At 49.6% G+C, this 16,375-nt stretch overlaps 2 protein-coding genes across 8 annotated transcripts in view; both read left to right on the forward strand.

The window, feature by feature from the left end:
• Window positions 1-9,092, forward strand: part of Man2b2 (mannosidase alpha class 2B member 2) — a 39,664-nt gene extending 30,572 nt beyond the window's left edge. The window contains exons 22-23 of one of the 7 annotated variants that reach the window (XR_010040886.1): window positions 2,796-5,109; window positions 8,629-9,092. The gene's annotated coding sequence lies outside the window, so the exon portion shown is untranslated. Of the gene's footprint in view, window positions 1-216; window positions 7,019-8,628 lie in introns of those variants that run through there. The other 6 variants (XR_010040883.1, XR_010040884.1, XR_010040885.1 and 3 more) reach the window with 6 other exon arrangements.
• Window positions 9,072-11,211, forward strand: LOC100733737 (MORF4 family-associated protein 1). The gene is made up of 2 exons (XM_003461847.5): window positions 9,072-9,477; window positions 10,246-11,211. The coding sequence occupies exon 1, from the start codon at window positions 9,083-9,085 to the stop codon at window positions 9,464-9,466; it is 384 nt and encodes a 127-aa protein (XP_003461895.2). The 5' UTR covers window positions 9,072-9,082; the 3' UTR covers window positions 9,467-9,477; window positions 10,246-11,211.
• The last annotated feature ends 5,164 nt before the right edge of the window (window positions 11,212-16,375 follow it).

The following is a 16,375-nucleotide window of genomic DNA, read 5'->3' on the forward strand; positions in this document are numbered from 1 at the left end:
GTGGTAGCAGAGATTGAGGAGAAGATTGAAGAGTAGATGGCCATTGGGCAGCCCTCCGTCTGGTAGACGCGTGTGAGCAATCATCTGTAGAGCGGCTACAGAGCAGTTGCCAGTTAACATAGGATGAGGAAACAGGCAGTTGGCGCCTCACTGTGTGCCTTGCAGCGATGAAATTGCTGTCCGCAGCACAGTGAACCATCATGTGGTACGCAATAGGGTGGCTGTTGCTGATCACAAGAGGAGCCACAAGGGGCGGCCATTGACCGTGAGAACCGTCCCAAGATGGCGGCACCCTGTCACGTGGTGGAGGGCCACAACATGGCAACCGTTCCCGGTGCAAGCTGGAACAGTCACGCGGCTTGCCAGAAGGAAACAGTGACCCAGACCTAGTATGGTGGACTGGAGGTGAGAATGCTGTAGGGGACAGAGAATTCTCAGAACAATAAGAAGTCGGAGACTGCGAGGAAGTGCTAACAGAGGGATTGGAGCTGCTGAGAGAGTTGTGGGCTCCGGGAGATGGAGGGGAAAATGATTGAACAGCAGGAGATAACTGCCACACAGAGGGATTAGAGCTGCCAGGAGAATTAGGGTGAGGGAGGGGAAGATGATCTCATGGCAGGAGGTAATGGCGAGCAACGATTTTGGGGGTAGGTGGGCGGTGGCCAATAAAAAACTGGGGGTATTTCATCTAGCAGATCATGAGGGCAGGGGGGGAGAGTTTGCGGCGCAACAAAGTTAGCTAAAAGTACCTGGGCAGGGGAACAAGATTTAATGAGAGAGGGGTGTGTTCTCAGAGCAAGGAAAGCTTGTACATAAGGGATCTCTGTTAACTTGTCACCGGCCTGGCAGAAATCATACAGATTTTTGAGAAAATTGGGGTCGGACATCCCCTCTCTGGGCCAAGGGTTGCCAATAAGTGGGTAGGTTGGCCAAACCTCCTGGCAGTAAAAAGTTAATCATTTAGTTTTTATGATGCTTTTAATCTTAAGAGTATGTGCATTGGAAATTAGGTATTGTAAAGGCGTTTTTTAGGAATTAGAAAAAATGTTTCCCATGATTAATTCAGTCAAGAAATGAGCTGTGGTCCGGAGGGCGAGCCATCACTCGTCCTGTGGCACCAAACAGTGGTTAGGGTCCAAAAACTGGTATATTCCAGTCATCACTGAGAGATTTACCAGTGGAGTCCACATGGGGTCAGTAACAGTTCTGCCTGTGAGAGCCTAAAGCTCTGAGGGACGTGAGGGTCTTACAGTATGGGCAGTCCAGAAAACTCTGTCTTGGGCTATCCAAACCCAAAGGATGTGAGAGATTTTCGAGTGTGGATGCACATTGCCCAGAAAGACCCTGCCCTGGGCTGTCTTAAGGAGGTGAGAGTGTCACGAACCCATAGAAAGTCGGGAGAAAACCTGCCTGGGGCTGAGCCCAGCATCAAAGAATTCTCCAGAGTTTGCTCACCTGAGATTAATTGGGCTGGTATTGTGTGCAAGCGGTTGGTGATAAGTCAAGCAGGTCCCAGGAGAGGAAAAGCAGAGAATTAACCAAGGATGTAATCCGGTTCGTGAATTGGCTGGGGACTCAACTGGGTGTGTCCCAGGAATCAATCACCTGCCCATCAAGTCACGGCACCAAATGATAAGATTATATCCAAAAGATGAGAAGCATAAAACAAAAGAGGCCTTTATTCTGAGAACTTGTAGAGAGAAAACCAAAACAACCCCGACTGCTGGAGTCTGGCTTTCTCTCAGGTGGACACTTGGCGTGGGGGTATGTAAGTAGCCTCAGTTTGGGGTGGAACCTAAAGGGGCATCAGGGATGCACGCGTAGCCCATTGGTCTTGGTTTGGCGCCATAGGTAAATTCCTAAGGGGAGGGGGCTGGGGATTTAGCTCAGCGGCATAAGCGCCTGCCTTGGAAGCAGGCAGTCATGAGTTCGATCCCTGGTACCAGTAAAAAGGAAAAAGACAAAAAAAAAAATTCCTAGGGGGCGGGGAAGATGTCACAGGTAAATTCCTAGGGGTGGGGGAAGATAGGAGCTCCACCGGCTACAGTGTCCTATCTGGGCCAAAACCCTTTCAGGTACTTCGCAATTAAGGGAGACAACAAACACCTCCCACTTTAGGCCAGATCTCAAGACAAAAGACAAAATAAATACAGCCACACCTCAAGGACTGATATGCTAAATATCCATCACCTTGAGGAAGCCAAAAGTCACTAATCCAACCCATTACAGGCAAAGGCGGGTTCCTGTTTGCCACAGGACTTGCTTCTCTATTGGGTCCCGATTGAATCAATCTTTCCTGAGCAGTTACAATCTTACTGGTTGATCATAATTCTGTCCCATCTCATGCCCACCTTGCAAGGTCCCATTCTTCCCCACTTTGGATCTGCCACACCTCGTGGTTTTGTTCTATAAAAGACCCTAGAAAAGGCGCTGGTGATTTAGCTCAGTGGCATAAGTACCTGCCTTGCAAGGGAGTGGTCATGAATTCTGAAAGAGTTTTTGCCCAGACAGGACACTGTTGCTGGTAAACCATGAGGCGGAACCAAGGAGCTCCATCTCCCCCACCCCTTAGGAATTTACCTATGGCACCAAAGACCAATGGGCTACCTGTGCATCCCTAATGCCCTCTTAGGTTCCACCCCAAATCTAGGCTACTTATATGCCTCCACTCCACGTGTTCCACGGAGAGATTGTCAACCCTAGGGGGAGATGCCGTGCCCCAGGGTGTCGGGGGTGTCTCTCCCCACATTCTCAAAATAAAGGTCATTTATATTTCATACTTCTTATCTTTTCAGCCACCGCCAGTCCCCCACAGTTCTATCATATGGTTCCCTGACCAGGAACGGCAGATGAGAGACTCCTGGGGCTTTTTCCCAGTTTGAGTCCCCTGCCATGCAGGACCAGGACCAGACTGCATCCTGCATTAATTCCTCACTTCTACACTCGGGAGCTGTAAACTTGTTGCTGCCGGTTTGCAAACAACACCAACCCAATTTACCCCAGGTGAGCAACCCCCTGGAGATTGCCGCTGGGCCAGGCCCCAGGGGGGTTTTCTCCCCCTTTCCATGGGTTCCCAAGTGATGGTCTCATGTCCTTAGATAGCCCAAGACAGCATCTTTCTTGGCCAATCTGTGTCCACACTCGGAGACTCTCACATCCTTTGGGTTCAGATAGCCCAAGGCAGAGTCTTCCTGGTCCAGCCTATGTCCACACTGAAAGACTCTCATGTCCTTCAGAGCTTTTTAAGTTCTCACGGGCAGAGTTGTTATTAAACCCATGAGAAATCCACTCATATATTGGTGACGGCCAATTATTATGAATTTTGGAACCATATAATATACCGATCAGTCTATAAGTAAAGAGTGACAACTTACTCTTAGCAGACCACAGTCTGTTGCCTCATCTGGCTATAACTCCGTGGGCTAGACCTCACACCAGATTTTATCTTGGGGACCACTTCCTGTCCCTCCCCCAGAAAACCACACCTATCTATGGCTTTTCACACCTATGACAAGTTTACAAATCTCTCTATCTTTAAGCCTTTGTTTTGAGCATGTGTCCTTTCCCGCCAGCATCCCTGTCCCTATTGTTTCCTTGCCGCCTCCTCCCCTCTCCCCCCGCTGTGTGTGCCATCCCATTCCCCTCCGAGATAGGAAATGAGCCCAAACAGTGTTGAAAGATATGGGTGGCTACTTTAACCTCTCAAACACGTTCCAGCCCAAACAGTGTTGGGAGATACTATTGCTTTAGGCTTTCACACCGCCCCCCAACTCGTGCGTAGTATCTTGGCTCTCATGCCGTGCTCCAGGTCCACGCGGGTTGGCTTTAATGCTGCACCCTAATCTGCACACCCCGCGAGCAGTTTCAGCTCCATGTAGCGGCTCAACTCCCCGTCAGTCCACCAGCGTGTAAGGTCCCAGCTTCAAGCCACGTCCCAAATCTGCCACCCAGCTCCGCCCCCCATGTGCCACTGCCGACACCAGCACCACCTCCACCTTGCACGTTTCTGGGGCCTAGTCCTAGCCCACCCCACGTGCTACGTCCTGGCGCTCGCCCCACCTTCACTCTACATGCGCCACCCCAACATTGGCGCCCCGCCTGCCCTAAGCACCCCACCCACTCTGCATGTTCCACCTGTGCGCTGTGTGCCAGAGAGATCCCAGCCCCCACCCCCAAGCACGGGTACAGCTCTGTCTGCAGGTGCACTCTGTCTGCCAGCGCACAGACCGGTGCAGCAGACAATTGTGATCTGCTGTTCGTGTTTTCAGATATAAAGTTCAGATTGTTTCTGCTGCTTTTTTTGTGTTCCAGCCATGACAAATGTTTTCTTTTAGATCCACATATACACTTAGAGATGTTTAACAACTATAATTAAAAATAATTATAAATTCGTTTTGCTGGGAACTACTAGCTCTTTTCCAAAACAAGGGTTATATAATATATGCAAAACAGCAAAACCAGCACTGCGACAGAAGCTAAACTCAGAAGCTAAACTTAAACCTTTTCCCAGCCTATCTGCCTGCCCTGGCTCAGCCCTCCACTGAGCCATAATTAACTATATTCAACTGATATTAAATAACACCATAGCTGATTTCTCTCATAAATAAAACAGTAAAAAATTAATTAAACAGGCCATCCTCTAAAAATCAGATGCAGATGGCATTAGACATTTTAATAACAAAGATACTCATATATATGACATAAATAACATGTCAGTTCCTAAAATTCTCTGGACCTGTCCTCCTTATGTGAAGTCATTACTAAAATTTAAAATACCCTGTTGATTATATTTGACTCCCACATACTTACTTAATTCTACAGATACTTTCTACTGTAGTCCAAATTCCAAACAAAAAGGCAAACTTGACCTTCCAACCTCATAGAGACCTTAATATGGTTTTTCGTGTTTTCAACAACAGAGATAACCATAACACTTGTGACACTTGGAGTTCTGAGACAGGTAAATCGACACAAGGTGGAGCTGCCTGGGCCCCCCATGGACCATGCCTCAAATGCAGCAGAAGACATTGGGCAAGAGAGTGCCCCATCCTGGCGTTCTTTGAGACCTTACCCCAGGGCTACTGGACTGTCCTAGCCACCAGAGAGAGGGTAAGTCATCCTAACTTCCAGCCCTCACAGCAAATGCCAACACTGCCAGATTCATCACCGACAGATCTGCTTAAACTTGCTGCTGAAGACTGACGGGGCTCAGGGCCAACAACAGCCCCCTTTATGGGTGTCCGTCTCAGCGTCCAAGTCCCACTAAAAGTCTCAGGTAAGACATTCTCTATACTTGTGGACATAGAGGCCATATGTACAGAGTTCTTCCTGAGTTTTCAGGCCACTATATTAATTCCTCAAATCTCTAGCAGGTATTAAAAGACAACCTATGCCATTTACAAACAGGGCCTATTTCATGCAGGTCCCAGTCCTAAATCTTAAAATGCTTTTTAGGGGCTGGGGATGTAGTTCAGCGGCATAAGCACCTGCCTTGCAAGCAGGCAATCGTGAGTTCGATCTCTGGTACCGATAAAAACGAAAAAGACAAAAAAATAAAATAAAATGCTTTTCATTTCCTTGTGTTTATACAGATTGACTTAGACACACTGAGGCCTCAACAGCTTACACCTGTTATCGCTAGTATACCTCTCCTCAGTGATATAAGACCACCCCCTTCTTTTCTTATTCACCAATTTCTCAGGCAACTCTGGTCAAGACTGGCAGATAAATTTTGCCTTCTCACTTTGTTTATACTTTTTCAGGATACATAAAAGCCTTCCACACAACCAGGGAAATTGCTGATATACTTGCTAAAGTTCTGTTACAGAAAATCATTCCACGTACTACAACCAGGTTACAGCGACCCATACCTGATATTCTTGGCAACCTCAACAGTGATCAAAGTTGCTAGACTGCCATTCTGGTTTTGCATCACTCAGGCCCTAGATCTAACCATCCTGTTGCCTACTCTCTGCCTTACCAAGGCCTCATAGCTACGACTCTCAGGCTGTCATGTTTTGTTATCCAATTTGGTTTCTAATTTCTTATTCTTTTTACAGCAGGACTCTTAACAGTATTTCCTAAAGACTCCAACATCATCCATACCAGAGACAAGTTTTACCCAACTACCCTTTTAACTTTTATGCTTTCAGATGGGAGAGTAATCACCTCTCATAACTTCACTCCTCCTAACCCCACATTTAATTGTCATTTAATTTTACCTTACCGTGGAAATGTTTCTACCTCAACATAGTCTATAATGACATGTCTAAATCAAAGGCACCTTTCCTTCTACCTCACCTGGGTCCTTAAATATGACAATGCCATGCCTCCTCATAACACCTTATCTCTTTGTTTTTCCAGTCTAACATACATACATTCACCAGTGAAGCTGTCCTGACTAAAACACCTGGCACCAGCTTCTACTTGGGAATCAACTGTCATCCTGTTGACTCCCCTCGACCCCAGTACATCGCCCTCTTCCAGCAGGAAGCAGTTAAAGAGAGAAATATTTGCCCCTTTTCATAATAATAACCATAAGACAGTATATGAAAGAGTTTTGGCCCAGACAGGACACTGTAGCTGGTAAAGCCTCAGGCAGAACCAAGAAGCTGCATCTCCCCCACCCCTAGGAATTTACCTATGGTGCCAAACCAAGACCAAAGGGCTACCTGTGCATCCCTGATGCCCCTTTAGGTTCCACCCCAAACCTAGGCTACTTATATGCCTCCATTCCACGTGTTCCACGGAGAGATTGCCAACCCCAGGGGGAGATGCCGCGCCCCAGGCGGTCGGGGGTGTCTTTCCCCGCATTCTCAAAATAAAGGTCATTTATATTTCACTCTTATCTTTTCAGCCGCCGCCAGTCCCCCACAGTTCTATCAAGTTCAATTCCTGGTACCAGTTTAAAAAAAAAAAAAAGTCCCTAGAAAAGACAGTCTTTGGCAAACCAATGGGGACCCCTTGTCTCTCTTAGATATAAGCTTTCCTTCTCTCAATAAATATATTCTGTGCCTAACTTCTGGTGTTGCTAAAACTCATTCCACTGGGTCACATTAGGAGTCTGTCCAGTTTTATAAGGAATGATCTGTCTTCCACAGAGGCTGTGCAGTTTAACTTTCCCCCTCCAGAGGAGTGGGAGCCTCTACTGCGTCTCTTCCTCACTGGGTCTGTGCTGTGTACACTGAATGTGTGAACAGGCGTGTACTGGTATCTCACTGCTGTTCTAGCCATTTATTTTTATCCATGCAAGAAAATTATGAGGGGGTTGTATCTGATGGACCAGGAAAGCCCAAATGTCTTTTCGTTCTTAACAACAACCAAAATACATAGAATCTGGAAAGACCTAAATAAGAGACATGCACTAGTGAAGAACCTTACTACATGCCAATAACCCCAGCTGCAGGATGCTGAGGCAGAAAATGACAATTCAGAGCCCAGCCTGTTCAGTTTAGCAACCATGTGTCAAAATCAAAAATGTACAAACGGCTGGGAGCAGTGCAGGCGTGCAGGCCTGTGACCCAGCACTCCAGAGGCCAAGGTAGGATCACTGAGTTCAAGGCCAGCCTGGGCTATGGAGAGAGATCGTGTCTCAACTCTCTCTCCTTCTCTGTGTCTGTCTGTCTGTTTCTCTCTCTCTCTCTCTCTCTCTCTCTCTCTCACACACACACACACACACACACACACACACACACACACACACGCGCGCGCGCGCGCCAAGGATTTAGCTGTATAGTGGGGAAGGACATGCTTGTGCTTTACATATGTTCCTGCTCGTTGGTTACAAAGCATTCTCATGACTTATCTTTTTTGTGGGTATTTGGCTATTATTTCTTTCAATCCTTAAATCTGCCATATCCAAATCTGTGACTTATACCCCACTAACTGGAAAACAACTTTGTAATCTAGATTCTGAAATATTTATGGCTAGTTAGTGACTGGGTTAACAGAAACTTAACATTTTTCCTTAAAGTTCTGTGTTGAGGACCAGGGATGTGGCTCAGTGGTACAGTGCCCGTCTGGCAAAAAATAAAGTAATTTTTGTGCTGAGTGGATGTGAAAACAAACTTACTCAGTTCCATAAAGGGACGCAGAGCTGAATCAGTCCCACCAGCGCCCTCAATCCCTAGAAGGATGCAAAGAAGCAGGTCACAGGGCTGGGGTGCAGGGCGCTGGGGAAGCCTCAGCTGGAGTCCTTGCATAGCCGGGAAGAGGGGATAGGAAAAGGAAAGAGCGCAGAGGGGGAGGGGAGAGGAAGCCATCGTCCTGAAGACTGCTGAGGACAGTTCCTCCCAACACCCAACTGAGCTCGGAGCCTACGGGGTCCTCCGGAGGCACCCGACACGGCCTTGCACCTAAACCCTAATTTTTAAAAATTCATTCATTTATTTTTGGTACTGGGAATCGAACTGGGGAACTCGCAGTTGGCAGGCAGGCGCTGTGCAGCCGAACTGTACCCCGGCCTCGGGCCTATACCTAGAAACGCGGGAGCCGGGCCGGGTGCAAAAACAGAGCCCGGACACAGCTGACTGCAGCCCGCCAAGGCCACGAGGGGCGGGCTGCCGAGGGAGGGGCCGCGGCGGGAGCTCGAGGCCTCTGTCCCGGTGTTCCCTAAGTCCTCTCTTGCAGGACAGGAGACCCCTGAAAACGTGAGCTTCGTCCACGGAAACCCAGAACGAGGGCAGCAGCAGAGCAGCCACCCGCACCCTATGCACAACTACAGGAACGGGCGCGGACAGAGCGCGCTCCCGCAGCACCGCCCACCGCCTCGTTTGCGCTTGCGCAGCCCCAGGGCACGGCCCACCGCGCTCCTTTAAGTGTGCGCGCGCCAGCGCCTGGCAACGCGACCGTAAAGCGAAGCCAAACCGAGTCGTAAAAGCGGCTGCAACGCGCAGAACGCTGCTTGACGCCCAGGACACCATTTTGTTCGGCGCTTTGCTGCTCGCCAGTCGCCCTCCCGCGCTGTTCTCTTCGGAAAAAAGTTGGGAGGAGCGCGCAAGTCCGCTGAGGCCGTCGCGGGGCCCTGTGGCTGAGCGCGGCGAGCGTCCGTCCTGCCCCCGCAGACGTCGGAAGCGGCGGCGCGATGCGGCCCCTGGACGCCGTGGAGCTGGCGGAGCCCGAGGAGGTGGAGGTGCTGGAGCCCGAGGAGGACTTCGAGCAGTTCCTGCTGCCCGTCATCCACGAGATGCGCGAGGACATCGCGGCGCTGACGCGCGAGCGCGGGCGGGCGCAGGCGCGCGAGCGCGGCAAGCTGTGGGAGATGGACAATCTGCTCATCCAGATCAAGACGCAAGTGGAGGCCTCGGAGGAGAGCGCGCTCAACCACCTGCAGAGCGCGGCCGACGGCGCGCAGGCCCGGCCGGCGCCGCGGGGCGACAAGGCCGAGGAGAAGGCCCAAGAGATGGCGAAGATGGCCGAGATGCTGGTGCAGCTGGTACGGCGGATAGAGAAGGGCGAGTCGTCGTGAGGGAGCCGGCGGTAAGTGCGGCCGGAAGGGCAGGGCAGGGCAGGGCGGGCGGGCGGCTCACGGCACCCGGAAGGAGGGGCGCACGTGGCCGGGGAGGCTGAGGCGGGAGGGTCGCCGCGGAGTCCAGGCCCTGCTCAGAAACACGAAAGTCAGGACGCGCTGGGGTGGGGAGGGAGGAAGAGAAGGCGCTCAGCTTTTCACCCGGGAGGCGACCCGCCACCGAAATGGTGTTTCACGTTGGCAGTTTTGAAAAATTAGAGTCATGTTTTGACTGGGCACGCGTTTGGTTGTAACCCAAGGGCGCAGCCAGTGGGATTCATTATAGGATCATAAACTTGGCCGGGGATTTAGCTCAGCGGCATTAGCGCCTGCCTGGCAAGCGTGAGGTCGTGAGTTGGATCCCCGGTGCAAAAAAAAAAATCATAAACGCGTGCGGAGGTGCACTCCGACATCCCAGTACTCGGGAGGCTGAGGCTGGAGGATCCCTACGAGTTGTAGGCCAGCCTGGGCCACGAACTGGATCCCTGTCAGAAAAAAAGCAAATAATAACAGTAAACCTAAATGTTACCGATGGAGCAAAACCAGAAGGTGTAGCATTACGGTGGGAGCGTGGGGGGTATGGAAAGAGAATTGTCATGGGAGGTCTTTGGAAGATCCCAGATTCTTCTGGAAGATGGAAATGAGCCAGATACCCCTAGAAGGGGCGGCCTTCTACCGGTCGGGTGGGTTGTTTCCCCGCGGGGCCTGATCCCTGCTAACAGCTCTCTCTCCCCCGGTAGGTTTCCAGCCAATGGATTCTGGTCAAGCGATGGAGATTGGCTGACGCCCTGGAGAAGCTGAAACCAGAGAGCCTTTTGTTTTCCCTTTTCCTCTGTCTCCACTCTGTCCTCACTTACACTACGTTTCTGCTATGATCTGTGGCTGATGACCTCAATTTGAGTTTTGACAGTTAGATGTTTTTGTTTGGGGAAGTTACTTTTGTTTGGAAACGCTCTCACATACAGAATTAGGACCTAGATTGTAAGCTCTTGCGGCAGTCACATTGGTTTCTGGGCTTCGGTTGTTCTAAATTTTTGAGATGCTTTGCCTTCTCGTGTGACTTGAGAGCTCCCTGGAACTTTGGGTCTGTCATGCGTGAGTCTCAGAGGCCGTTGGTGCAGCGCAGCTCCGGAGTCGAGGGGCTTCGCTCTTTCTCAAGACTACTCTTCGAAGCAGCTGCCTAGGAAGGGACCAGACTTGAGCTGGGTACACCCACGGGCCTGAGTGGAGAGGAGTGGCGGACCTGAAGGAGAAGTGGGGGGTGGTGTTTGTACTGGGGACTTTCATTTCTGTGTGAGACCAAAGGAGGAGAGACGTATTTTGTTCACAAATTTAAATTCTGTGTGCTGCACCATCTGATGTGACCTGTCTGGAGAGTTTGTTTGGACAACCTGACCCAGCGCTGGTTCCATGGAAGCTAGCCTAGGAGAAGAGGTCCTGACCTTCTGGACAAGTCAAAGTACTGGGGGGGATTCTGGGCATCAACAGAAGCTATTTGCAAAGGTCTTTGAGGGGCTGCAGGAAAAAAGCATGGGGCTGGCTCCGAGGGTCAGCCAGGCCGCATCTTCACAATTCCTGTGTTATCCAGCAGTCAGTTAATTTGAGTAGCAGGCCTGATGAGTATTTGAGGTCAAAACCCTACCATGTTTAAAAAGACAAACTTAACCATGTTAATAAAAGTATTCATTTGCTTGAAAAAGACAAAAGTAGGAAGTTGTTAATGAGTTGTTTTGTTACTGGGGATTGAACTCACGAAGCTTTGCCTGCAGTTGCATAACACCACTGAGCTAAATCTGCGCCCTTGGGTTTAAGGCTGTACCTTTTCTCCTTGACTGTCCTGTCTGCTGAGGAGGGGAGCTGCCCTCACCCTGCAGAAGGCTCCCCACCCCCGCCCAATCTGGGGAGCCCCACTGGCCAGGGCAGAGCCTGGGCATCAGTGCAGGGAGGGACCCAGTGTGGTCCAGGTCCCACCTTCTGAGAGCCCAAGCACCTTCAGACTTTCACATGGGGGCTCCACTTGCAGTTCGAATCAGAGGCCTTGTTCTCTCCACAGGGATTGTACTAGGGTGGGATTACTTGTGGGGCCTGCTGTGCTGGGGAATCGTGTGAAGGGCACTTGCCTCGGCAGCACGTGGACTTGTGTAGCTCCTGCGCAAAGGTGGCACCTACATTGGTGCTTTAGAAAACATAGGGACTGGGGCTGGGGATTTAGCTCAGCGGCATAAGCACTTGCCTTGCAAGCAGGCGGTCATGAGTTCAATCCCCAGTACCGATTAAAAAAAAAAAAACATAGGGACTCTGGCTTATTATGGTAAACGATGCATTGGCACGAATACCCCAAGTACTCGGCTTGAAACGCGTCCCATCATCCTGCACTGCTTGAAATTGTGGGTCACCCTTGGGAGGCACCGACACCAACAAGAATGAAGGCTGGAGTCCCCAGGGGCTGGGGGCAATGGGCACATGCAGATGTGCCCTACTGAGCTGCACCCTTCCTGTGTGTCCAGCGCCAGGACCCTGTTTCCTCCACTGGGGGCAGGTCTGCTCCAGAGGGCCCTGCATTGGCTGAGGCTTCTTAGTCTGTTTGCCCTGTCTCCTGAGTGCCCAGCAGGCCCACTCCCGCCACTATGGATCCCTAAAAATTGCCCTGCATTCAGTTTTCACCTTGGCCTGCTTCCTGAGCAGCTGAGATGGTAGAAACACAGGCTGTGGGAAGCCGTGTGCCACAAGCTGCTGGGACCACTGTGACCTAGGGAACACGGAGAGGGCCTGGAAAGCTTCACAGAACAAGGAGTTGGTGAGCTGGCCTTGGAAGGTGAGTACTGCTTTAAAGCTCTGGAAGAATCAGTTTGCTAGCCAGTCATAGTAACATGCTCATAATCCCAGCACTTGGAGGCTGAAGCAGAAAGATCTCTTGGGTTCCAAAGCAACCTGAACTACACAAAAAGACGGGGAGGGCGGGGGGCTGGTAGCCAGGCTGAGCACCACGCTCTACATCCTTAGGAAGGAATATAAACTGGGCATGGTAGCACACATCTATGATCCCAGCACTCAAAAGGCTGAGGCAGGTGAATTGGCATGAGTTCGTGGCCAACCTGGGCTACATAGTTCAAACCCAGCCTGGACTACACGGTGGACTCTGTCTCAACCAAATTAACAAAAAAAAATTTCTAAAAGGTTTTGTAACTAAGAAGAGGCGAGATTCTGGTAAAGCTGGGACCCAAGAGCAGAGTAATGGCAGGAGCTTTACCAGGGGCAGGGAAAGGACAGGATCTTGGCTGCTCACGCGGCTTCTTAGTCCAGGTGCCTGCTGGACAGGGATGGACTGCAAAGGGGGGGGTTCTGTTTCCTGGGGTGAACCAGACTCTGGGGACCCCCACTTTTTGCTCCCTTTATTAGGGCACATGTGGAGACAGAGACGCCACCCCTCCATCCTACTCCTTCACCTGTAGGATCTCTGCAGCGCCCGGAGAGAATCAGCATTTTCAGCAGAAATGGCCTTTAGGTCCCCAAGAGACACCAATACCACACAACCCTCACAGCAGAGGTGCTGTCCATAGCCAGCAGGTGGCGGGGCAATAAGCTGTGTCCAGCTGTGACCCTCAAAGTCATTTTCAAGTCAGTGTGGGGTTAGGGAGCTGGAGGATTCGTGCGGGGTTTCCTCAATAGCATTGAATAAGGGGCTTGGCTGAGTGGAGGGAGGAAACTCCATGCCTCGATGTCCCCATTTTTCATATATATATATATTTGTTCTTGGTTTGTTTTTTTGTTTGTTTTGCTACTGGGGGTTGAAATCATAACCTCGTGCTTACCAGGCAGGTGCTTACGCCACTGAGCTAAATCCCCAGCCCCGTCTCCATTTCTCTATTTGTGTTTTCACCATGTTAAACTAAATGCTCAGTACCATACTTTAAGTCTTAGATAATGAGGTGCAGTTTTGTGTTGTTTTTTGGTACAATACTGAGAATTAAACCCAGGGCCATACCACCAAGCTAGCTCCCCAGTCCTTTTTACGATGTTATCAATGCTGAGATGTACAAGCTATTTTAATGCAGAGAAAATTTTAAAACTTATCTCCAAAACTAAGCATATTCTTTTTTTTATTTAAAGAGAAAAAAAATAAAGCAGTAAAAGAGTACAAATAATACAGAATTTCAAGGAAAAAAATACAGTAAGATATCACTAATTAATAGGTTACATATTGTCATCTTTGAAATAGTTGTCCAAATTATAAAATTAAAGCATGTAAAGTGAACATTCATACAATGAGATTGCAGACAGTGCCGATCAATGATCCAACAAAAGTTCAGTAATAGGGATTTTCATCCTACACACTCAAACATACATGCAGTTATATCCCTTAGACCACCTTCCTTTCTTCTCTTTTTAATAACAATTACACTTTTTGGGTTTTTTTACTCCCACAATTCTTATTATTTTTTTAGAGAGAATAAAACCTAACATGGCTAAACAAAACAGTTGGTTAGAACAAAAGGATGGGCATAGTACATGATGTAAAAATAGAATATCAGGTGATCTAAAATGGTTACCAAAAAACTAAGCATATTCTAACACAGCTCAAAGATGAGAGCAGCAGACACTCCCGTTCCCATGGCCAGAAGGCTGCAAACCTGATGAGCTCTGGCATTCAGGTGCCAGCTGCGAGATAAGTGTAGTCTGGCCAGGAAGAAATGTTTCTGTTGCTTCCGAGTCCCAGGGAGGTATCAGTGCAAGGACACCACTGCCCAGTCTCAGACAATGCTCGATTCTTCCTCTCCACTGTACAATAATAACCTCGTTTAGTTGCTGTTGTTGTAAGACTAATTCTACCTGGCAATTAATGGCAAAGATGTGTAATCAACCGGAATGCATTATGTTATCTGCCATTTGTACTTCCTTTTGGAAATATACATAAAATGATTGGAAAGCTCCAGTCACTGGTAGTGATTTGGAGCTGAGGTTCCGGTCAGCCTGAGAGCATAGTAAAGCAGCCTTCTAAAGTTCCTCGGGGGCCGTGTCTGCTGCAGTCTGGTCCGGGATTCCGCATTAGAGAGAGGGTCTCTCTAAGTGCCTAAGCTGTCTAGGCTGGGCCCAGATTTTCAATTTTCAATCCTCCTACCTCAGCCTCCTGAGTACTGGGGTTATAGACTTGTGCCACCACACCCTTCGTGCTTTTGGGTTTTTTTTTTTTTTTTTTTTTTTTTTTGGTATCTGGGATTGAACTCACAACTTCATGCTTGCCAGGCAGGTGCTCATGCTGCTGAGCCAAATCTCCAGGCCCCTTCATGCTTTATTAATACTGCATTCGGTTTGAAAAGGAACTTTTGATGAAACATTCCCATGTGGAGAATATGGCGCGGAATGAAGCTGTGGTGTGGCCCGTATTTGTTACTGCAGTTTCAATATGGTCTGCCATGCATGGGAGCAAAGGAGGAAGCTGGCTTTTGTTTCTCTTCCTCCTGAAGCACGTACCCGGCAGTGCACCTGGGGGGTGACAACGGAGGATCAGTTCTGAGCATGGCGTTTGCTGACTGTGGGTTAGGCTTCTTTTTTTTTTTTTTTTTTTTTTTTTTTTTTAAATAAATCCTTTTATTGGACACAGTAGTGAGTGGTTTTTTTTGTTTTTTTGTTTTGTTTTGTTTTGTTTTTTAATCGGTACCGGGGATCGAACTCACGACTGCCTTGCTTGCAAGGCAGGTACTTATGCCACTGAGCTAAATCCCCAGCCCCGGGTTAGGCTTCTTTCCTGTGCTGCCAGGCTCCAAAGGACAGAGGGGCTGGAGACACCCCATGTGGCTGGGAGTCAGGGTGCAGTTTCCAGGTGACATCCAGAGCCCCGACTTCACAGACATGGAGGCCGGAGCTGCAGCTGGCTGTCAGGTTCATTCGCATAAAAACAAATGCTGACCATCAGTTCTCAGAATTTTTATGACCTGGCCCAGAAAGGAAAGCTAAATACACTTTTTTCAGAATGGAAACAACACCTGGATTGTGGCTGTTGTCTAAGTGGTGATCGTACCTTCTGGGTTAGGTGTTCAAGGGCCCATAGTAGCCAGGCATAGTGGCCCACCCCTGTCATCTCAGCACTCAGGAGGCTGAGGCAGGAGGATGGCCATGAGCTCAATGGTACCCTGGCCTAAATAGAGAGACCTTGTCTCCAATAAGAAAGACAAACGCACGTGCGCGCGCACACACACACACACATACACACACACACACGCATGCACAAACAAAAATGGACTGTAGCAGTGGGAGGGAGGGAGGTTTGATCCACAGGAGGGCAGCAGAGAAAGGGCCTCCAGAAGCAGGTGGTTAGCTGCCCATCCCCTGACATCAGAAACCAGACTGTTGTGCAGTCAACAAGCTTTCTCTGTGTCCAGCAAGTTTGACCTTGAGAAAAGTTTTTTCAGAGCTGTGACTGGCACCGGGGACTTCTCGCAGGCCATCATGGGGTGAGACAGTGGATTTGATGAACAGAGTGCTTGCGAGACTGGATCTGATATTTGTAGGGTGCTTAGAACAGCGCCTGGCCTTGGGGAGCTACCTCAGTGTTTGCTACATGCCAGTGAAGCTCTCTGGGAAACAGACAGGACGATCAAAAGTTGGAGCCAGGCTGGCCAGTTTAGAAAGACCTTTTCTCAAAATACAAAGCTGACATGAGGCATCTAGGTAAAAATTATCCGAAGCAGGTGGAGCACAGGGGACCCAGGAGACAAGTGAACCTGTGGAGCTCAGAGGATGCAGTCTCTGGCCGATGGAGGCACAGGAAGCAGCAGCTCAGGGTTTCATAGAGTGACAGCCAGCCGCTGAGGCAGCCACAGCAGCCTGGGGTGGTGACTTCCAGGCAGGCTGGGAAGGAGTGGCCGGATG

The sequence above is a fragment of the Cavia porcellus genome, unplaced genomic scaffold (genome assembly GCF_034190915.1).
Source record: "Cavia porcellus strain 051 isolate PalLab524CR breed Dunkin Hartley unplaced genomic scaffold, mCavPor4.1 scaffold_18, whole genome shotgun sequence".
Classification (NCBI taxonomy): Eukaryota; Metazoa; Chordata; class Mammalia; order Rodentia; family Caviidae; genus Cavia; species Cavia porcellus.